This window comes from Chrysochloris asiatica, unplaced genomic scaffold (genome assembly GCF_000296735.1).
Source record: "Chrysochloris asiatica unplaced genomic scaffold, ChrAsi1.0 scaffold00046, whole genome shotgun sequence".
In the NCBI taxonomy this organism is placed as follows: domain Eukaryota; kingdom Metazoa; phylum Chordata; class Mammalia; order Afrosoricida; family Chrysochloridae; genus Chrysochloris; species Chrysochloris asiatica.
Genome location: NW_006408564.1, coordinates 17,596,124 through 17,619,323, shown reverse-complemented (window position 1 = coordinate 17,619,323; position 23,200 = coordinate 17,596,124). Strand labels below are relative to the sequence as shown.

At 41.0% G+C, this 23,200-nt stretch overlaps 1 protein-coding gene across 2 annotated transcripts in view; it reads right to left on the bottom strand.

The window, feature by feature from the left end:
* The window catches only part of ATXN7 (ataxin 7), a 127,557-nt gene that overhangs the window by 9,998 nt on the left and 94,359 nt on the right, over nucleotides 1-23,200 (bottom strand). Inside the window, exons 1-4 of one of the 2 annotated variants that reach the window (XM_006862105.1) lie at nucleotides 20,417-20,574; nucleotides 7,491-7,740; nucleotides 4,459-4,718; nucleotides 3,892-3,974 (exon numbers count right to left, since the gene is read on the bottom strand). In XM_006862105.1, coding sequence (XP_006862167.1) covers nucleotides 3,892-3,974; nucleotides 4,459-4,718; nucleotides 7,491-7,740; nucleotides 20,417-20,483 — 660 coding nt within the window. In that variant the 5' untranslated portion in view covers nucleotides 20,484-20,574. Of the gene's footprint in view, nucleotides 1-3,891; nucleotides 3,975-4,458; nucleotides 4,719-7,490; nucleotides 7,741-20,416; nucleotides 20,575-23,200 lie in introns of those variants that run through there. The other variant, XM_006862104.1, reaches the window with a different exon arrangement.

Sequence of the window (23,200 nt, the reverse complement as noted above, 5' to 3'; positions counted from 1 at the left end):
CTGGAAACAGACATGTAAACCTGTGCCACCTGTAAACTCACTGAGGGAAAAAACAGTGTAAACACACAGGTGACAAGGTATGAATGTTTTGTGTCACACATAAAATATCCGCTTATGAGGGTTCTCCTCAAATTCATTAGACAAATCACTTTTCAGACTGCTGTAACATTTTGAGTATTTAAAGGAAAAGAAAAAAAAAAAACGAATCCCTAAGACATGCATCAGAGTTTTTTTTTAATAACATGCCACAGAGTAAAAATTACACATTGTTTCTATTTCCATGAAAATGCTATGCAAAGAGAGCATGGAATGCTATTGTTGAGGAAGAATGAAGAGGAATAAAAAATATCAGAATGAGAAAAAAGAGGCTGTGAGAGGAAGAGAGATAAAAGCACAATGGGTTCCTGTAAACGGATGCTTATCACTGAAATTTAGAAAATGGGATGGAAAGCATTCTTGAGTCTTAAGATCATATCTAATTTCAGAATTAAGAAATACCACATTGAGACAAGATGACCAGGACAGTGGTTTTCACAGGCCGGCAGTGAGGACGATGCAAGCACATTTTATAAAACAATGGTTTGGGGTTTATTTTAAATGCATCTGTATTTCAAATGAATCTGATAATTACTGATATTTATAAAACAAAGATGCACTTGGGGCTAATGCCATTCTTAACAGATGACAAAGCTGACTGTGTAAGTGTGAACTGATCAGAGTTGGGCAAATCTCTGCAGCCAAGTCCTGTCACTGTGAAAGGATTGTGGAAGTCGAGTTATCATGACCGTTCCACGCTGCGGGAACCTCTGCCTATAAGTAGTGCGGAGGATATGGATTCTCAAGAGTGCATGACCTTATATTAACCACAGGGGACCCCAATCACACATCCATTCACTATAAGGGAATTCAACCACACACTTCGTTTTCTCTTTTATGCTGAAAACACTGTAAGTGATACTTTGTGTTTGTGCTCATACACATTATACACACATATCGATACACAGGTTTATAGAGCATACTTGCTACAATTGGAATTATGCTTCCAACATCCATTTAAAATTTTAAAAACATAACCTAAGACTGCTCAAAATTGAGTCCAGCACAGACAGCCGGATAAATGTATTTAGCCTATTTTTAAATGGTATTTAATTTTAATATGTAGTACATTCACAAGACAATAACGCAAATAAGGACAAAGATTTTTGCCTGTTTTATTATTAGTGCTTTACCACTACCTTGAGAAGCAACTGACACTCAATAAATGCCTCAAAGTACCTATTACAACAATACATACTGAGTGAACAAGTGAACATATGTCACTATCTCTCCAAACAGATGCAGAAAGCCTTCCTTATCTTTGCAAGTTGTCAGGTGGTTAGAACAGTCAAGTGAAGAAAGAAGTAGGTGGAGATAATATTTTCCAAGTTTGGTTTAAAGAGCAAATGATTTCCAGAAACCTCAGAGACACATTCTAAACACACATCTTGTGATTTCACACACACACACAAAACTCATGTCCAAGAATTCAAGAGTAGATGGTTAAGGTTTGAGTAACTATGCCTCTGGGGTTGGGCATACTTTAAGACTTGCTCACAACTCCCATCTCCTTTGATTTCACTTGCCTGTTCCATCCTCTTTCTGATCTGCCACCTGGCCTTCTTCAGGCTAGTAAGGTTATGCACTGCCTGCTCCTTCCCTTGCCCCATCACACAGCCTTCACACATGTTTATGTTTCCTCTGCCTTGAACAGCCACACAGCCGCTTTTGCCCACATAAATCATCATATGGATCTCAGCCAAGTGTTTTGATGGCAAGGAAGTCTTCCCGGGTTAAACCTCTTTACTGCAGGCTCACATAACACAGGTCTCTTTCCTTGTCATTCCTTGTGGTAATTTTACACTGACTTGAGTGATTACTGAATTAATACCCATCTCTTCCCTTAAACTCTATGTACCACAAGGTGAGGGAACAAGTCTAGATCTCCTGATTTTATTTAACTGTGTATCCTCTGGGGCTTAGAATGAGACCTATGCACCTAGATGCATGCATTAAGTAGTCCTCCAGTGACTGAAAGACAAGGTGATCAGAGTCAGAATCTATTCTCAGGGAAGGCATAAAGGAAGAACCAGGACACCAGACAGTGATGAAATGAAGTGGGAGAGTTAGGGTGGCAAGTAGACAAGATGGGAAAAGAGGATACAAGTAGGGAGCCGGGGGATTCTGACCGGGAAGAGAATGAACTATGACAGAACAGACATAGGCAGCACCTCGGGGAGATTCAGGATAGAGGCACCTTAAACAGCTTAATAAGATGGTTCTGTCCAAATGGAGGCAGGGGAAGGGGCATGGCCTGACACATACACAAGTGAGGGCAGTCTAGGGACGGGCATGCCTGACAGGATGCTGTATCTCCTGGCAGCTTTCTTCTGAACTCATGACAAGCCAGAGCTGAAGGCATGTATTACTGCGGTGACAGGCTTACTACCACATGCCAGACAGGAATGACACCTTTGTAAGATCACCTGGAGAGAACACACATTTGGAAAGGAAGATGGAAAAAAAATACAGGATCCACAGAAAGCCAGTACACTTAGCAAAGAAGCTTGGGAAGCATGCGGCCCAAACTTCTCACAGAAGCTCACTTGAAAAAGTTTTCAGTTCATCAGCAGGCCTTACAGGTGATTCAAAAAACAGCATATTGCTTCTTGGGTCAAGAAAGCATCCTTGGACTGACTATGAGTGTTCCAAATGTAAAGGTAGATGCTTTGTAACAAAAGGAGGAGAGTGGTTGACTTTGCAGTCCAGGAGCAGAGGACCCTGGGACCATATCAAGTGAGAAGAATGGAGTGCGAGACCCAATCCAGAGAAGCAGTGATGCCAGAGATGGAGGCAGAGACGATGATGTGGAGAGATGGAGCGGCTGGGGTCTCATGGAGGGAAAAGGGCTGTATGCTGACGGCCTGGTGGGCAGGCCTGTGGGGTGTACCCTTTGGTTGTTTGATGATACATGGAGGAGACTGTAATTATTACAATGAAATGAAATATGATAGGATGAACGTAAAGCTGATGTTCTCCCACGTAAACTATCACTCAATTTCACAATATTAAAAAAAAAAAAAAAAAGCAAGCATCCTTAGTCATTGGTTAAGATCATAGTGAGAAATCCACCAGACTGGAGGCAGGAGACGAGACAACAGAAGATGGCACGCAGCCAGTGTGAGCCTGGTGTGGACCAGGATGGAGGACCGCCTGCCAGCCTTTCTAAGTTCCCTTTGAGGCAGTGAAGCCACGGACACAACTCTACTCCCTTTCTATTAGCACACTGCCATTTTAAGGGAACTAAAGAAAATCTCAAGACAGAAAGGAAGATACTGACATTTTATGCATACATTAGATATTTTCTCAGCTATATTAAAAAAAAAAAGGTTGAAAACCAAGACTAGCTCAACAAAGTCACAGATTTTTAAATGTAGTTCTTTAAAACGTAAGAACCATGAATTACACAAAAATTTAAAGAATATTCATTTGTATGCAAAGGGAATTTCTACACTTATTTTTAAATGGCACAATTTAAACCACAGTAAAGGGCAGCAACCTTTGCCTCTCCTATCAAAATGTCTACTATGCAGAAATATTACAAGTCTTTGAAGTTAACAGAAAATTTGGAAAGAACATTAATCCCCTGGAGACAATACTATTCATTAGAAAGAAAATCTCTCTCAAGACTCTAATAACAGCCTTCACATTTTAACAACTTGAGACCTTCCGCTCATCATGTACAAAATTCAGAACAATCCACAGATCATCAAACCCCTTCTGGGTTGGAAGAGACCTTGGCAGCTCAACAGTGCATCCAAGGCCCCTGTGCTCATGCTGCAGGAAGCTACCTACCTTGCATGTCAAAGACCGGGTACAGGGCTTCTTGGTGTCGAGATCAATGACCCCACAGTGTATATCAGGATCAAACTCTCTTTCTGTCAAAAGCACACAGACATTACAATAGGCTTGCCAAATATACTTTAGTTTAATTTGTGAAGAAGAAAACAGAAGAAATCTCAAGATAGACAAATTATAATTTGAATACAATTTATCATGTTATCCACAAATACAAAACATGGTAACACAGAATATATATAGCATACAGCAAAGCAGCAGCAACATCACTAAGACAATGGTGACTATTGCCATTAGATGACAGGAAAGATACTGTTAAAGTCAGCTTCACTACATTAGGAACATGTTCAGCAAAATACTCCTGGAAAATGATTTGTGCATTACTGCATACACATACAACAGACACGTGCTCCTTTAAACCAAGAGTGAAAAGGACAAGCCCTTTACCTAAAGACACTCCTCTTCAAGCTGAAACTGGTATCAAAGAGGCTTACCGACAACAGTTCATCTGCTCTCCACAGTTGCAAACTTAGAAACGTCAATGAGAGAGAAAATTCAAATTACCTGATAATCTCTTATTTAAAAATTTCCGATGATTAGAATTGTCTTCGGATTTCTTTTCTGGCGTGGGCGGTGCAGGAAGCCCTTTACCATTCAGGATCTGTCCAGGTGAAGGCAAGTTTTGCTTTGGTATTGAGGGGCAGGTAAGGCCAGACTTGACTGAGGAACTCACAGCAGCAGGACAGGCCGGCCCCACGACAGATTTCAGTAGTGTGCCGTCCACCTTCGGATGGACCTTCTCCACTTTGACAGAGGCCGCCATGCTGTCAGGGGGGAGTGAGAACAGCAGCATGTGAGTGCCCTAGCGGACCCAGGAGGTACACGGGCCACTACCGCACAGGGTCGGCTCCCACACAGTACCTTAAAGATGTTTTTAGGACTAGGCTTTAGAAAAACCACTAAGGTTCACATGCATTCAGTATACGCCTACTAGACAGGACAAAGCCCCAGTGGATGATCCAATTTACTATTATCTTTCACCATTTCCGAGAAGTGCTACACATGGGTCAGGGGGAAAACTGGACCTGATGTCAAATACAATTATTGCAAGAACGAAAAATATGAAAAGGTCTAAGAGGACCAAGACTATGTGAAGGACCTTTAGAGACTTTCTTTTGAAAACTGTAATTTTTTAAGAATGAGTGCATCAAAGCAAAGTAAACCTCTGAATGAACAACAACAACAAAAATACCAATGAGAATTAGAGAACGCTTTGAAGAAATAGCACTAAGGATTTACAAAAATTCCACGGAACGTAACCATACACCTGAAAGCTGCTTAATTAAATATGGTTTCACTTAGGGACACATATTAACCTATAGGCATAGATTCCTGGGTCTCTGTCTACTTAGTGCATGATGTTGTGTGTGAGCACTTGTTCTCAAACAAGTTTCTGTGATCAGATAAAACACTTGGCACAGGGTTTCTGAGCACGGAACTCTTGCACCGATAGCATAGGACTATTGCTCTTGGAATCTTACTGATACACAATTTCACTTGGCAAGAATTATGAATTGTTGCAAAGCTAACAGTTGGCCAGGCCCTTCTCTAAAGCCCAGCTCTAAATAAAGGTTTGGGTTGATGAAGTTTTACACACTTAGATCAGCGGAGCTGGTGTTCTAACAGCTGTGAAGCTGCAGAGTGGCTTATGTGCTGCACTGACATTTGCTTTGGCTTTCACACACATCAGGAATGAAAGCCAAACTTTCTGCACTGCATTTCTGACAAAGACAAGCAGGGCTGGACACTTAGTAACCAAGACAAATAGCCCTAAACAGCTGTATCTTGAACAGACTGACAGCACCTGAGACTGCAAGGTGCCATGGCCTCTTCTCCCAGCTGGCTGGGTCTTTGGGCAGTAGCAGGTGCTAGCCACTGTCCTGAGATTAACCAGGTTATCAGAACCTTGAGACCGAGTATGTGGCATACCCTCCAAAATGGAGGCAGGCCAAAGAAAAGTCACCAGCCACCAAGGCTAAGGGATGCCATGACAAGGCAAGATATGATTACATGGGAGTGCACGGCTGTTCCCTCATGTGACTTCAAGGAGCCTGCCAACCTGCAGATCCACTGTGGAAGCTGGCCAAAAGCTTGCCTGGAGGGTGTGAACTTCTCTGTCTTCTTTTATCACTGCTGGGACATGAATCCAAAGCTGGCAGGGAGGAAGTACTGCATCCCAATTTACTTTGCAGGCCCCAGAAATTCCTAGATCAGCTCCTTGAAATAGCTTCACCTCTTTATTGTTACTATTACCAGCCAAAGTAAGAAGCATGGGTCAGGTCTAATGCTGTACATTAACTTTGCCCTGTGGCTATTAGAGAGAAGCAAGGCCCTGCCCAAGGCCCACCAGCCAGGAAGTGCCAGAGGTAGGATTTGAAGCTGGGCCTGTTTGAGTAGAGGTCAATCTTATCAAACTATGTTCTCTTTACCTGGAAAATGACAGTAACAACAGTATCTACTTCCTAGGATTAGGAGAATTAAATAACAGAGGACACATCGAGAGCTTAGTTTCAGTACTTGACTATTCTATAAAGTCTCCCAAGAATAAGATGTTGTGAAGTGTCTCAAGTCAACTCCAATTTAGAGCTACCCTGTATATTGTGTTTCCGAGGAAGTATTGGTGGTTTTAAACCACCAACAATGTGGTGAGCAGTCTAGTGCTCATCCTACAGTGCCACACCAGGACTCCAAGACTGGTTTTGTGTTGTTTAATGCTGACGAGTCAGTTCAGACTTAGAGTGACTCTGTGTAGCGTTTCTGATGAGTGGCTGGTGAGTTTGACCATCGACACGACATTGCGGTTAAAACGGACTCGGGGGGTCCAGTGCATTACCCTGTAACACCACACCAGGACTCTAAGAATAAGACTGTTGTTGTTAGGTGCCATCGAGTTGATTCCAACTCATAGCGACCCTGTCTAGGGTTTCCGAGGAACAAATGGTGGGTTTGAACTGCTGATCTTGTGGTTCGCAGTCCAGTGCTGATCCTACAGTGCCACACCAGAAGACCAAGAATAAGATTGTTGTTGTTGTTAAGTGCCATCGAGTCCATCCCAACCCATAGTGATGCTGTGTAGGATTTCCAAGGAGCAGCTGGTGAGCTTGAACTGCAAACCTTGCAGTTCCAACAGCTTTGCAGTTTGGCACATTAACGCACAGCGCCACACCAAGACTCCAGAATAAGACTGTTGTTGTTGTTGAGTGCCATCGAGTCGGTTCCGACCCATAGCGACCCTGAACAGGGTTTCCAAGGCTGTAAATATTTATGGGAGCAGAAAGCCTCATCTTTCTCCTGTGGAACAGCTGGTAGTTTCGAACTGCTGACCTTGCAGTTCGTGCCTGATTCGTAACCACTACGCTACCAGAGCTAACACAACTAGGGAAACAAAAATGATCAACAACGTTATTTCTGACATTTCCCCCTCAAATGGGCTCGCTCATGTCATTTACTGGTAGACCCAGGTGCTACTATTATAGGTAGACATATAGTCCCATTCCCCACAAGTGAACTTTAGAAATCCTCGGGCCTATACTCACATTCTATGGGGGACTCTACTTTGCTGAATGGGGTGCACTGGCCTGGCGTTCCCCCTGAGCTGCTGTTTCTCTTTGGGTGATTTCAACAACTTGGAACTTGCTGAGGATGCGCTCACGACGCCTCCACCGGAACAACGGCTGCTTCCACTTGCACTGGCTCCTTTGCTTTTGGATAATGAAGGGAAGCAGGAGAACAGCGAAGTGGGAGGAACGGCCAAAGAAGTCTTGCTGGGTGAGCTGTGTCTTCTTTCTGGAAGGAAAGGCAAAATAAAACATCACCACAGTTCAGTCAAGTCTCACATGGAATCCTAGAGGAGCAGCACACTGAAACCAACATGCTCAGGTTAAATTATGTGTCACTAGGTGAAAATATAAGGAGCTCTGGTAGTGTAGTGGTTACGAATCGGGCTGCGGACCTTAAGGTCAGTGGTTCGAAACTACCAGCTGCTCCGCGGGAGAAAGATGAGGCTTTCTACTCCCGTAAAAATTTACACCCTCGGAAACCCTGTACAGGGTCGCTATGGGTCGGAATCAACTCGATGGCACTTAACAACAAAAACAACAGGTGAAAATGTATTAGTTAACAGCTTTCAGAAAAGGCTTATCAAGGCCCTGCAGGCTTTTTTTAAGATTCTAGGAACTGGTCGTCTTGTTTAGGAACCATTTCAGCATAAAGAGGTTTATCACAGATATCCATTAGAAATTAAACAGCCAGCCTAAACCTGAGAATATGGCCCTTGGTGCTGCGCAGGGTAGAAACAAATTTCACTGCCTCTAACTTGCAGCCAGAGAGGAGAATATTATTCATTCATCTGCAGAGCTCTGCTAATTGACAATGCCTAAAATTCTGTCTTCTTTTGGAGCATAGCGGATTTCCAATTTTCAAAATAGCAAAATGTTAAGAAACAAGTTGTACCTTTTTTTTTTTTTTTTTTTTGTCACTACCCACCAGCATATGACACCAGTAAGAATGTTTCTAGGGTTACCTTTTCATGTCTTAAGAATCTGTACTGAAAATTTCCAGCAAACCATTTCACTACCACTACCACCACCCTCCCCTTATTTATTTATTTATTTATTTATTTATTTATTTTTGTAAAAATACTCTCACACAACTACAGATGGTGAAGCTCTGGTTCACACCAAGATGTCAAAGGCGCAAGACAAAAATACCACCAACAGCTATGGCTGGGTTTTTAAACCAGGAAGTTATTCATAGTTAAATACAGACCACACAAGTTTAACTAACAACAAATTTAAAGTAAGACAGACAACAAATCTATCCACTAGAGATCACACTTTCTCAGAGAGTAAAGCAATCCATACTAATGTAAGTCAAGCATCGCTCAAGAATGTTACTGTCCGAAACAAGTCAATTTTTTGGTGACTTTATCCATTTAAATACCTTTGGATGGTGACTTAGTGGCTCCTTCTAATTAACATTAGAATTTAACATAGCACATTTGCTTTAAGTTTTAAAATGCATGTGATCAACAACATTCACTTATGATCATACAGGAGCTACATGCGTACTTAAAAATTGCTGTTTTGTTAACTGCCATTGAGTCCCTTCCAACTCATAGCGACCCTAGAAGGGTTTCTGAGGAGCGGCTGGTGGGTTTGAACTACTAACTTTGTGGATCAACACTGATCCTACAGCTCCACAATGTTGCTGTTAAGCGCATTACTGAGTTGATTCTAACTCGTAACATCCTTGTTTATGGTTTCTGAGGAACAGCTGGTTTACAGTCCAGTACTAATGCCGACTTTGCGACTCACAGTCCATTGCTGATCCTAAAGCGCCAAACCAGGAGTCCACACTTTATGCATGTCAAAATCCAAGACTGCAAGTATGACTTCAATGGTTTATTGCTGCAGGTCTTTTTACAGCAGTTCTGAGCATCTTTGTGAAGCTCTGCTGACATATATTCCTGGAAGGACATCAGCTCAACAATGGTTTCTGTGGTTCTAAAGAGCCAGCTCCACACCTGGACAAAAATTATTACGCAATGTATATACGAAACCCAAACTCTCCAACTTCATCACACAAAGGCTAAGTTTGAAAGGTTCAATTGATGACGACTTTTTTTAGTCCTCTAGTCTCCTCCCTCCCCCAATATGAAAGTTGTACAAGGAAAACTAAAATAGATTACATTTAATCATTTTTAAAATTCCACATCAGTTACTTTTTAAAGTAACTCTTTCTTTCCTATGTGAACTCAATCCCTGAACAATCCTCCAAGTGCCAGCACTCCCCAGTAAGGACCGTGTGAACCTGTTTACACAGTTCCGCCGCCGACAGCCTTAGAGAGCAGCTGCCTTGTGCTGGGTCTTGGTCATCTTCTTCTGTAAGGCCCTGGCACACAGTAAGTATTCAACTATTATTTGCACATTAGTTAATTCAATGAATGTTTGCTTTAAAGTTTAATTCCATGGATGTTTGCTTTTCTTGTAAATACACGTGATTTTCCAATAACCCTAGGCCAGTAGTTCCCAACCTTGACTACAGGCAGGAATAACTTAAGGAGCTGACTTAATTAGTCAACGGTGTGACACAGACATTCAGAATTTTACAAGCTCCCCTGTGTGGTTCTGCTATGCAGCCAAGGTTGAAAGGCTGCCCTCGACTCAAAAAATGTCTCAAGAACTATTAACCATGGCTGAGCAAGTTAACATTTGTACAGTTCTGAGAACACTACTTAGCACACGGCACTAAAACTCATTGCTACTACTTGCCTTAAAATAGGGTTTTCCAAATGTTTATCAACTGAAAATGATTTTCATATTCTTACCAAAGCCATACCAAGTACTACTTTCCCTCAAAACGATTAAATTATTATCAATTCTATTGTCAATATCCCCCAACTCCACACCTCCTTAGTGTGATGCCAACCTGCCTCTCATGTGGGCATTACTGACATTTTAGGCAAAACAGTTCTTAGTGTAGGATTGTAGGATGCTACAGCAGTTAATACAGGACTGTAGCATGTTTTGTTGTTGTTGTTAAGTGCTGGAGAGTCAGTTCTGACCCATAGCGATCCTGTATAGGGTTTCCAAGGAGTGGTTGGTGAGTTTGAACTTCCGACCGTGTGGTTCCAACCAACTTTGCAGTCCAGCATATTAACTCACAGCGCCACACCAGGACTCCACAGGCTGTTTAGCCACCCCCATTTCTTAATCACCAGTAGAGTCCCTCTGCCAGGAGCAACATGAAAACATCCCCCCAATCCATTTCCACATGGCTGCAATATATTTCCTAAAACATATGTTAGCTACAAATCTATGACACAATAGGTAAGATGAGCTTGTGTGGTGGCACTGTGGGTTAATGCTCTGGACTGCAAGGTCGATTTGAACTGCAAGGTTGGTGGTTCAGGTTCAGCCACTGCTCCTTGGAAACCCAATACAGAGCCACCATGAGTAGGAACCAACTAGACCGCACCTAACAACAACCACCACATTATAGTCAAACTCAAATATAGTCACCCAAGTTTCTCCAAAAATCATCAGGCATGCCCCAGTGGCTGTGCTATGAAGGAACAATTCCATGTCTGTGACTCTAAGACGGTAGGGTAAGCAACTAAATTTTTGACTTCTAAGAAGTACACTCCCTTTATTCTTCTCTGGGCATCTGAATTATCAAGCAGATGTCTCAGAGCAAATGTGGTGTAGTTTACCTTTAAGTCAAATGATGTAAAAAAAAATTCTCAATCCAATTAATCAGTTATGTTACAATGCTTGTTTTAAAAATGTAAATCTGTTCAAAGTTCTATATTTTAGGGGGAAAACTGAGCAGAATCCAAATTCTGCATTCACTTATCTGCCATTTTGTCTGCAAGAAAGACTAGGTGAATACAGAAAAGGCAATGTAGCTGAACTGAGCCAGGTGGGAATAAACACACCAAGCACACACACCAGCTACTGCCTGGATTCACCACCAGTGAGTGTTACAAGCTACACCCACCCATAGCTGGTGTCACAACTTCCCTTCTGATTTCAGATACGCCTCATCTTACACCTTCCACCACTTCCCAATGACTTAAGAACGGCAGCCAGCCCCTCTGATGCCCATTTCCACAAGCAAACTGCAGATCTTTTTCAAGGTATAGTGCCTTATTTCATACATTTTAACTATTAACATGCGTAAAACGAGTCTGCCATTTTCACTAGGTTCTTTTTTGTGGTGTGTCACTAAAGAAATTTTTGAGTACTATCCCACTGTCCTGGAATCCTGTTTCTCCATAATTTCTTGTGGGTTTTGACTGACCTTGTGGTTCAAACTGACCTTGTGGTCCAGTGCTTTATCTACAGCTTCACACCAGGGCTCCTACTATTTACTGGACAAAACCCAAGTGCTAGCCATCATGCTATGAATATTTACAGGGATTATCGCATCCAGTTCTGACCACTATTCTAAGAAGCAAATACAGTTATTATCCCCCTTTCCAGATGTGAAAGCCAAGGCATTAAAGGACTTGAGTCACTTGCCCTAGCTCACACAGCTAGTTAGAGGCAGAGTTGGAATACAATCTCAGGCAAGCTGACTCCAGTGCCAGGCTAAACCACATCCCAAGCCTCCTGCCCTTAGATGGCATTTTTAGCAAGCCAGGATATCTGGTCTAAAGGAAGGCAGAAGGGAGAGAAAAATATGCGTGCGGGAGAGTGCATGAAGAACCCGACATTAACAAGTGTTTCGCCAAAGCAAGGTAACTATTAGCCAAAGCCTATGAAGGCTAACATACAGCAAAGTTGCTGAAGACAGTGTTTTGGTAAATTTTGGCGTTATGGGGAGCAGAGTATGTTTAAGGAAAACACAGATTGTTTTAGACCTCATCTTTTCAATTTGGAAGTTGCTATCCCTAAAGATCCTGGTGTGGCGCTTTGGGCTAATGTGCCAGACTGCAAAGTTGTTGCAACTGTAAGGTCGGTGGTTCAAGTTCACAAGCTGCTCTTTGGAAACACTATACCAGGTTGCTATGGGTCGGAACCAACTCGGTGGCACTTCACAACAACAACAATCCCTAAAGATCAGCTATGGGTGTCCAGCCAGTATACCATATTTTGGTTCAGGACTAAAAACATCAAAGAAGGTTTGAAGTGTGAATTGTAGTAGAAAGTGCCAAACAGGGTGTGTTTTCTTTTGGCTTGAGATAAAGAGTCACCTCACAAAGTTCTCACGTGAGAATTTTCTACAAAAAATCACCAGGAGGAGCAGCAAATACCTATTTTGTAGAACTAGGCTATATCCCACCAACCAACAGAATTATGAATGTATTTAGCCCATATCTAGTCATTCACAGGCTTCCCAGCAGAGGCTCAAGATGGCTAAGCACAGTTTTGATTACTGGCAGATTAACTAATCAGAATCCAAGTAGAATAGAATCTAAAACAAAATAAAAATTATTTTGGTGACCTGAAAAGGACAAGAATTTGGAGTCAGAAAGACATGGCTTCAAATCTTTGTTGTATCCTTTACTAGTGGGTGGCGTTAGGCAACTATGAGATTCCATCCACCTTGGCAGACTGCATTTGTCAAGTTTACCTTGCAGGTTGTTGAGGATTAAATGGCAGAGTTGTGAAGCATGCAGCCCTGGGCCTATGTATGTATCAGGCACTAGAACTCATTAAGGAGTAAGATAGATGCCTCCTGTTAGTTCAGCCAATGCCAACTACAGACTTGCTTCTCTAGAGAAACAACTGCTAATCACACAAAAGCAGGCAGAAATTACTTACAAACAAACCAAACCCTGTTTTACTCTAGGTTATCTTTTCGAGTGTGGTAGGATTTAGTTTATGTATTTAACACATATAGAAATCAAAAAAAGTTCACACTAGTCAAAAAGGATGCTCACTCAGGAATAAAATTATTCTATGAGTTAACAGTTGGGTCATCTTCCCAACAGAATTGAGTCACTCAGAAAGAAATGTAAGTAAAATCGAAAGAATTGGATGTGTAGCCTCAAATTCAGTTTATGGCACTAGGTAGAAATTTTACAATGATTACCACAGTAATGATTCCTACTCCTCACAAATTTTTCTTTAGCTTAAACAAGTACTTTTGGGAGGATTTGATCAGGTCAGGTTGAGTAGTACACATACTCTATACAGAAAGGACTTTTGAAAATTACCAACCCAGTCTTCAAGGAAGTGATTTCACAGAGCCTCTGACCACCCCATTCCACTAACACCCTACAGTCAAATCTATTTAAAGCAAGGTTTTCCAAAATCAAGCTGACCCATGGTCATAAAATGTCAAACACAGGCAGACATTTGTAGATACTTTAGTCCAGGAGAGCAATTGTTTTTAAGTGTTCAGTCAGTTCTTACTCAAAGCCAGCCTGTACAGGGGTTTCCAAGGAGTGGCTGTAGCTGGAAGGTTACAATCGACGTTGTAGATTTTAAAAAACAAACCAAGGAAACAAAACTCAGTTTAGAAACTTTTGAGTTGTTAAGCTGTCCCCTCGCAGAATTAAATTGCTTATTTGTACGCCTAAGAATCCAGGGGCGGAGGGATCAATTTACTATTTTCAGTTCACAACTAATTCAAGCTAACTATAATACTTCACTTTCAGGTCACCAAGCAAGCAAATCTGGTAATGTGCCATTGGGCATTACCTGTCTTTTATAAGAGGACTGGAGTGATGCTGTGGGTTAATGCACCACACTGCAAAGTTGTTTGGACTACAAAGTTGATGGTTCAAGCTCACCAGTCAGTCCTCTGAAACCCTATATAGAGTCATTACCGACTTGGTGCTATTTAACAGCAACAACAACATGATCCCTTATGTAACAGTCAAGGTCCAGGTCTGAGGCAGACTATCAAATGCAGATTTTTCTTTAAATCTCAGAAATTCTTCCTTACTTTGCTTCACACTTGTGTTTATCACAAACTTTTGCCTTTCAGAACTGAATCACATTCAGGTTCTTTCATTGAATCAGCATATTTTTGGATGACTACTTACATTATATATACACATACATATATATACATGAATTTGTCATGAGTGTTATGAAATCAGTTCGATAACAACTACCAACAAAATAGGCAACTTACACCAAAATATACATTTGTATATATTTAAAAATTGAGTGACTGACTTCACAGTACCTAATTTATTTTTAGCCTAAAGCAGTAATGTCTGTAAAAAAAATATTATCAGCATTGGGGTTTATGTAATATTTATTTTTCCTAATAACAACTATTTAAAATATATTTGGCATACCTAAAACCACACCACTGACATTAAGCATCTAACGATCTCCTTACTACTGTCACTGTATCAATTTTACCCTGTAGCTTTTCTTATTCTTTGCTTTACACTAAGATGTGCCTGGCTAGCAAACCAGAAAGCATGACCCTACAGAAAACAACTCTACTCTGTTATCATAGATCCTTTTAATTTAATTTTTCGGGGCAGGAGGAGGTGTCAGAAGCCAATAGGGCCCCTAATTCCTTCTCAAGATCAGCACACTTTCTTTCAGAAAACACATAAAACCCAAACCCACTGCTATTCAGTCAACTCTGATTCATAGCAACCCTGCATAAGGTTTCTGAGACTACATTTTTTTTTTTTTTTAAAAAAAGCTTTCTATTGTGATTTAAGTGAAGGTTTACAAACAACATCATCAGTTTTACATTTAACAAATCATACACTGTTCCATCTCAATGACTGCAATCCCTTCCATGCAAGAAGAACAGTTGTCCTGATTATCCTTGTGGTTCTTATTTCCAATTCACTTACTTTCTCATTCCTTCTTAGTGCTGTCCTTAAGTAAATGTTGCCCTTTTGATCATGAATGATTGACCCATCCCATGGTGAGCATATCTTACTAGTGTTGTTGTCCTCCCCTTATACAACTATCTACTGCTTGGCTGAAAGTTGGGCCACGAGAGTTAGTTCCTTTCTAGACCTGAAGGGTGGTTGAGGCCCATAGTTTCAAGTTCCTCTAGTCTTTTTATCTTTTTAATATACTTTTGAGATTGTTTCACATATTCTGCTGCTTTATCTAGGATCTTCTAATGGGATGGGATCTCTTTCAGAGCGATTGGTAGTAGCAGCCAAACACCATCCAGTTCTGGTCTCAGAGTCATGGAGACTGATGTTCATATGCGCTTCATTTATCTGTTGAACTAAATGATTCCAAGCCTCTTCAATTCTCATCGCTCCTTTTGCTTCTGCACACAGAGAGACCAAGAGCTGCACCTTAAGATGGACAGTCACGAGCTTTTAAGATTCCAAAAACTTCTCACTAAAGTAGGATGTAGACTATTGTCATTGTGGACTGTGTTAGGCCAATTGACCATGGTGTCCCCCAGGCCCAGCCATCCATTGCCTTAATATGTTAGATAATAGTTAATAAGTCCTTATCATTTTGCCCTCTGTATGCTCCACAACATTCATATTTGTGTTCGCATGAAAGGTAGTACCTATGTACCAATATCCTCTTTCAAACTCCTAGGTATTTTTGAGATGGTGGTAGTAGGTAGTATGCTGTGGAGTCAGTTATGAGTCATCTTTCTCCCATGGATGGGCTGGTAGTTTCGAAATGCTAACATGGATAGATTTGGTAAATAGATTATATTCCTTTCTTCTTCCATACACATTCAGCCTGTGTCTCTGTCCATGTATCTACACAAAGAACACTGTTGTTCCAAGGTTGTGTATATATATCACTACTTAACTGTATTTCCTTTAGCCTGTGCATACCTCCCTATGCCTTCCCTAGTCTTCATCATTCTTCTGCCAACTTCCCTCTTCTTGTATATTGCCCTCCCTGTCACTGAATTAGTATGTATCTACCCTCTAACCAGTGAATTTTCTCCCTTACCTCCCACCTGTGATAACTACCAAAGAATGTTTCTTTAAAGTGAAATACTTTTCTTGAGTTTTTACAAAAATGGTCTCATACAATATTTGTCCTTTTGTGATTGACTAATTTCACTCAGGAGTCCTGGTATTGCACTACTAGTTAACGTGCGGGACTGCCAAGTCAGCTTGAGCTGCAAGGCCGGCGGTTCAAGCTCACCACCTGCTTCTCAGAAACCCTATGCAGGGTTGTTACAGGTCGGAACTGACTCAACGGCACTTAACAACAACAACATCAATTTCACTCAGCATAATGCACTTCAGATTCATCTAATGTTATAAGGATGGTTCACAGATTCATCATTGTTCTTCAACATTGCATAGCATTCCATTGTGTTTATGTACTAAAGTTTGTTTATTGATTCTTTAATTGATGAGCATTTAGTCTGTCTCCATCTTTTTGCTACTGTGAACACTGTTGCAATGAATATTGGTGTGTGTGTGTGTGTGTGTGTGTATATATATATATATATACTTATTTCCTGGGTCTTATTGCATCTGGGTATATACCAAGCAGTAGAAGAATTGCTACGACATATGATATTTGTATTTCCAAGTTTCTGAGGAAGCGCCATACTGGTTCCTGCAGTGGTTGAACCCTGTTACAGTTCCACCAGCAAAGTAGGAGGGTTCCAATCTCTCCACACCCTCACCAGCATTTGTTGTTTTGAGATGCTATCTCATTGCTGTTCTGATTTACAGCTCTCCAATGCCTAACGCTTGTGAACATTTCTTCATGTGTGGTGGCTGCCTGAATGTCTTCCTTGGTTAAGTGTCTGTTCATGTCCTGTGCCAATTTTTAAATTGGTTTGTCTTTTTCTTGTAAATGTGTTGTCATATATCCTTTTACATCGTAAATCTGGAGTTTCTTTGATCTAATTTCATTAGGGATCCCAGCCACTTAATTACTACCGAGAGAGTTGAGTATAGTCTAGATTTTCAGAAGGAAGTAAATCTGTGGTACTGTCCCTGGAACATTCAAATCTCAAGTTGGGGAAGACGGAGCTGACCTCTGACACGCAGCAACTCAAAGGACAATTAGTCAAAAAGGAGAAGGGGAGGCAGCCTTAGAGCATGCTTAGGTGGGTTACAAACGGTGGTGCTGGAAACCACTAAGAAAGAAAAAGACTTTAGCACAAAGCACTGGCATCATTTCCACTAGAGAGATTGAACTCAAAATGATGATTTCAACACTGGCTGCCCTAACAAATTAGTCTCCAACTGCGACCTCTGCCAAATGCATTTCTCCTCCCCCTAATGCAGAGGTGCTTTTAAATTAAAACATAGGGGTAAAGTGCAGAAAAGAGAATCATTTACAGCACTTGGGCCACTTGAAACAACTTTTCACCAAAGGTCTATAATCAAATTATCAAGCTCTTCAAGTCAGTGCTTTATGATGGAAACAAAGGCCCCACTAAAGTATTCCGGGTCTCTGGGCAGAGCAAGCACTGCAGCATCTCCATTCACACTGGCAGCATGAAAGAGAACAGACCACAAAGGGCAGATTACAAGGGAAAATGACTCCGGTGGGGGAAGGGCCAGGCGTGAATGGATTGTAAATAATGTTGCTAAGAAAGCAGCAGAAATATGGCAACCTCCAATAAGTGTCCTGCCAGAAATTCTTCCCATGCAGACTATTCCTTTTGGACTTTGTCTGCAAGTAAGCGAGAAATATGAAAACCTTATTGAATGCCTGGGAATATATATGGTACTCCCTTTCCCTGCCTTTTTAACTTGTAGCTCTTTGCAACATTTTTTTAAAACTGCTTTTCAAAAATCCAAATGCTTTATTAAAGAAGATGAAAACCGGAGAAAAAGTAGGTAGTCAGGATTAAAACACATGACCACAGGGATGGAGAGTCTTAACATCCTGTCTTCATAACCATTTCATCCGACTTCTTCATTTCTTTAAGAGCACCCTTCCTACCCTTCTGCAACCAGGCCTGCTCAATTTGTGGGTTTTGACCCCAGGGTCATCCTCAGGATCTCACACAGGCACATGCACAGCACAGACTCTCAGGGTAAGTACCTCTGAGCCTGACACAGCTATCAAACTGCTTATGCCACCTCTGTGATCTGAGTGTCATGCTACTCACAGCGGGTTATCATGCTATGAATGACAGGCAGGCTGACGCTTGTACTTTGCTAACATTCATATGGACTTCCCTCTGCTGTCCTCAGGAAGCACAGTGTTACTCAAATGATACTGACACAGGACAGCAAGCCTGAAACACACCCAGGTTCACTGTCTGCTGCACCCCATGTGCTCAAGTTCACTTCCCTGCCTTTTTCCCACCCCATCATTCACTTGAAATGTTTCTATTTCTAAGGTATCAACACGTGAGAGCTAAACCAAACCAAATCAAACCAAAAATACAACATTCTCCAACTACTTTTGATTGAATATTCTGATCTGTTAGGGGAAAAAAGTACCCTAGAAATCCAGTGAAACAGAATTAAAATTTTAGCCTTCCAATTTGCTATTCCATGTGTAATTCAAGAGTCAAATATACTCAGACACAGTCATCTACACACGCAACTCTATAAGCATATTTTAATAAGGGATGCCTATGCCAATCCAATCTAGGTTTTACACAAACATAGCTTAAGATCCACATCAGCAATATTAGGATCCAGATTTTCTGAAATCTACCTTTAAAAATTTCTTACAAATTACATTCAAAACCCGCTAAAAAAAAAGAACAATCTTTAGAGGACTAAGAATTGGGAAGAGGAGGAAAGTGATGGGGAGGGAAAGAGAGAATTAAAAGAATCTGGGAAAACTCAGGAGTTTTCTTTAGACTTAAATACATTTTTCTTACTTTATTCAGGATGAGACAAGGAAGAAGACCATGAACAAGGAACTGATTCTAAAACCTCAAACTCAGAACACAGTCCAAAAGGATTCCTTCATTAGGCATTCTGTTAATAACGAATGGATGATTCATTTCTTAACAATGCCAATATTTTCAATGAGTATATGCTGCATGTGTTTACTTTTTCTAAAGAGAGAAACTGTATCTGCCCCAAATGCAGGCTGGGCTGTCCACTAATAAACACCAAAACCAGTGTTCGAAAATAAAACCAGAAACAACCAAACTAAAACTGCCCAATAATTGAGCAGGATTTATAGAAAAATCAACTTCAGTGAATTAATGGCAATTTGATTAAAGGTTAAAATTTAAAACCTGTTTATATTTAAAGGCCTCATTATTGCAGAAGGCATGAAGTTTGAATCCAGTAAAAAAGTAAGAACTCAACAGTCACTTACTTTTTGCAAGATGACAGAAAGCAGAAAGAGCTAAATTTGAGAACCTACCTCCAACCACAATAAACTAGCTTAAGCTGTGAGGTACGGAAAAGAAACATCTTTTCTGGAAGTCACTACATAATTAAAATTTTATACACTCAATTTAAGTTACTGAATGACGTTCCCAGGGTTACTGTTTGTATTTTGAAGTTGTTCTTCCTCTTGACACAGTGTTCTGTTTAAAACTTTGCTGTGAATTGAAGTATCTGACAAAACAGCTTTCAAACACAATCTACAGGAAACATTATGAACTGCCTGTCATGAAACCTCACTTACCACAAAGTAAGATTAAAAAAACAAACAGTTAAAGTGTGTTACAATGTTCTTCCATTTTTAGAGAGCGACATAACCAATGCTTTCCCTGCTTTCAGATACAGGAACTATTTGGTGCAAACCTCAGCATTTTGTTGGGAGTTAATAGCAAACTCGACTCCTGTTTGCTTTTGAACTTTGGCCAGATCACTCAAATGACATTTTAGAATGCTCCTGTGGACAGCCTGCAGCAGCAATGTTGCTGCGATTACCCACTCTGATCAACTACCTTTGCAGCGCTCACTCCCCTTCGCCACTCCAGCAGCAGTGTGCCCCTCCAGGCCTGCTATCCTGGCGACTGCCAGGAGCCAGAAGGCCTGCAACGTTGCTTGGATCCACATAGTGTTAGAGATGATCTAACCCACCTTCCGCAGGCTCATCCAGAAATGGGCCAGGAGCCAAGCCGGGCCTCAGGAAACTGCCTCAGGAAAACTTACCCAGTGGAGCTTTCAGCCCCCATGCAGAGGAAGGACTGTTCTGGAGAGACTTCTGGTTACCTTCCATTCACATAATTTGATTGTGCTTCATTGCACACTTGCTACACCAGGCTTGTATTATGATTTGGGTCTGCCCACCAACTCCAAATATGCTCCATGTTTGGGCTTATGTAACATTTGCTACTACTGTAAAAAGCACTTGAATTACAAAGGTCCTGGCAGATCAACAGAAAACAGGGGGTGGAGTCTAATTTCATCTAATATGGTCATACAAGGCGTCCTGGCTGGTGTAAATTAATCCTTCTATTTGAAAGGCCACTTGCCTACACTGCGGACGATCGAAGTTAAAAACATAACCTGCTAAAATGTGAATTACTCATAGCCTACTTTTTCTGAATACCTTTTAAAATACTATTGCTACTGTAGGGTATATTAGAAAATTTATGATTCATTTGAAGCTATGGTAAACCTAGCTGTATGAAACATATTTTCATAAAGGGAAGAATACTTTCTCCACATGTGTTATTTCGACATGCTGCATACTTCAAAGAAAAAAAAGAGCTTATTTATTATACCTGAAAATACTTTTCCTTCCCAATAATCTAGTAACAGAAAGTTTAACCATTTTCTGTATAAATATATATAGTATACTTTCAGAAGAATATGCAACTGATTAACCAGAACTTAGTGTTCAATCACTGGATGACAGATTAAAACTCAGGATAATTTTGAGCCGAAAAATTCTCTCATTAAGTGGTTCTTTATAAACAGTCTTCCTGATCTGGCTAGCCAGCAAATACATTCCCCACAAAACTATGCTCTTCTTTTCAACCCCAAACCGTATCATGAAATAGACATGGAAAAGAACCAGCTACTGATTTGTGTTTATGATAACAAAGGATGCACACTTACATAAATAAGATTCCAGCTGGTAGTTCAGAATGGATATATTTAAATTTCAAAAGAATCCATCACCCTACAGAGATGATTTTGGTGAAAATCATGAATTACAAATGTAGAAAAGATCTAGAAGGGGTGGGGAAAAGATGTGAGGCAAGGGAAATGGCTTCTATCAGACCAAACACAAATTCTAAATTTACAGTAAAGCAAAAAATCATAGCCACAGTATTTCATTTGTCACTCTAAATATTCACTTCCACACCGTTATCAGCAATATTTAGATCCAAGTTTTTCTTACAGCCACATTAAAAAGCAGCTAAAATTAAAAGAGTCCTGGTGTGGCGCTGTGGGGTAAAGCACTGGACCGCAAGGTGAATTTGAACTACAAGGTAGGTAGTTCAAACTCACCGGCTGCTCCTTGGAAACCCTATACAGGGTCGCTATGAGTTGAAATTGATTCAATGGCACTTAACAACTAAACTATCGTGACACTTAAAAGATACTGGAGGAACACAAGGAAAGCACCAACAACAGGTCTCAGACGCACAGGGTGAGTATGTCTCCAAAACCTTTTCAAAAATTCATTAGCAAAAAAAAAAAAAAAAAAATTTGAGTTTGTGGCGCAGTGACATTATTCGATGTTTCTTCTAGCCACAGTCTTTGTAAACTCCCATAAAATGACTTTTTTCCTGATGGTCCTGGGTAAGAGAAGGTGGGGGAGATGCTGATGGATTATACAGTTCACCTGCAGGTGATTTGCATCCTACTGTGGCCATAAACACTTAGAAACTAATGAGAGGATTGGCCAGTGTGACCATCCTGAAGGGTTTAAAATGAGCGATTTTAGAAGCAGGAGGAGGAATCTTATTACCATCAAGGGAGAAGAGTAAGGAGTAGACCCTGAGGTCCTTTTGCAAGTGAACCTCCTTGACCCAGGGACAGAAAGCTGTGACACCGGTGGAATGGCAGAGGAACAACAGCAGCAGCAGCATCACCAAGAACCAGAGTAGCAGAGAGGTGGGCTGGGAGAGAGCAAGTAGAGCTTAATGCCTTTGGACAAGAGGCTGGCTCCTTTGTGGAGTAGGGGTGCCTCTAGGTACTTAACTGGGGAACTAGGTTTGCTGGCCCACAAAGCTAGAAATCAGTGTCTACAACAGGCTGAGGCTTACAGTGGAGTAGGGAGTCCTTTGGGCATTTATCAACAGCCCTAAAAGAGCTTTATAGCATTGTCGGAGCAGGGCAAAGGCCCAGCCAAGGAGTTGAGGGCCAGAGAGATAGGCCTGCCTTTGGGCACAGTGGAGGAGAGGCTGCGCTAACTTAAAGAACTGTGCCCTAAGCATTTCTGATCCTGCATTGTAACCTGTTTACTTTCCTAGTAAGTGCCATACTGTCAGTATAGTGTCTGAGTTCTGTGCGGCCACTGCAGTGAATTAATGAACCCAGATGAACAGCAGAGTGCCATGGGACGGCAGGTTGGCATTAGATTTTTTTAACCAAGGTTAATTAAAAGAAGGTCTTCTTTAGGTAAAATGAAAAGAAAAAAAAGTGCCATTACTGTATTATAGCTGAGTGCAACAGGTCTTAGCAATGTTCACTGTACCCACTTATTCTCCCCAAGGGGCAGCTAAGGAGTCTCTTTGATGGCATCGATTGTAGAACTGAACTGGGACAAGAAGACCTATCTAAATCTAAGCCTCAGTTTCACATACACTGTGTTCATGCATTTGGATTATGAGTTCTTGCTGGACTCCTAGCATAAAGGATTGCCTTTTGAATATTCATTTCCATAGACAGTGTTAGAAAGAAAAGCAAAACCAAAAAATTACTAGAACCAGCCAATCCACAACAGTGTGGGAACAAAGTACTCTTTTTTTTTTTTTTTGG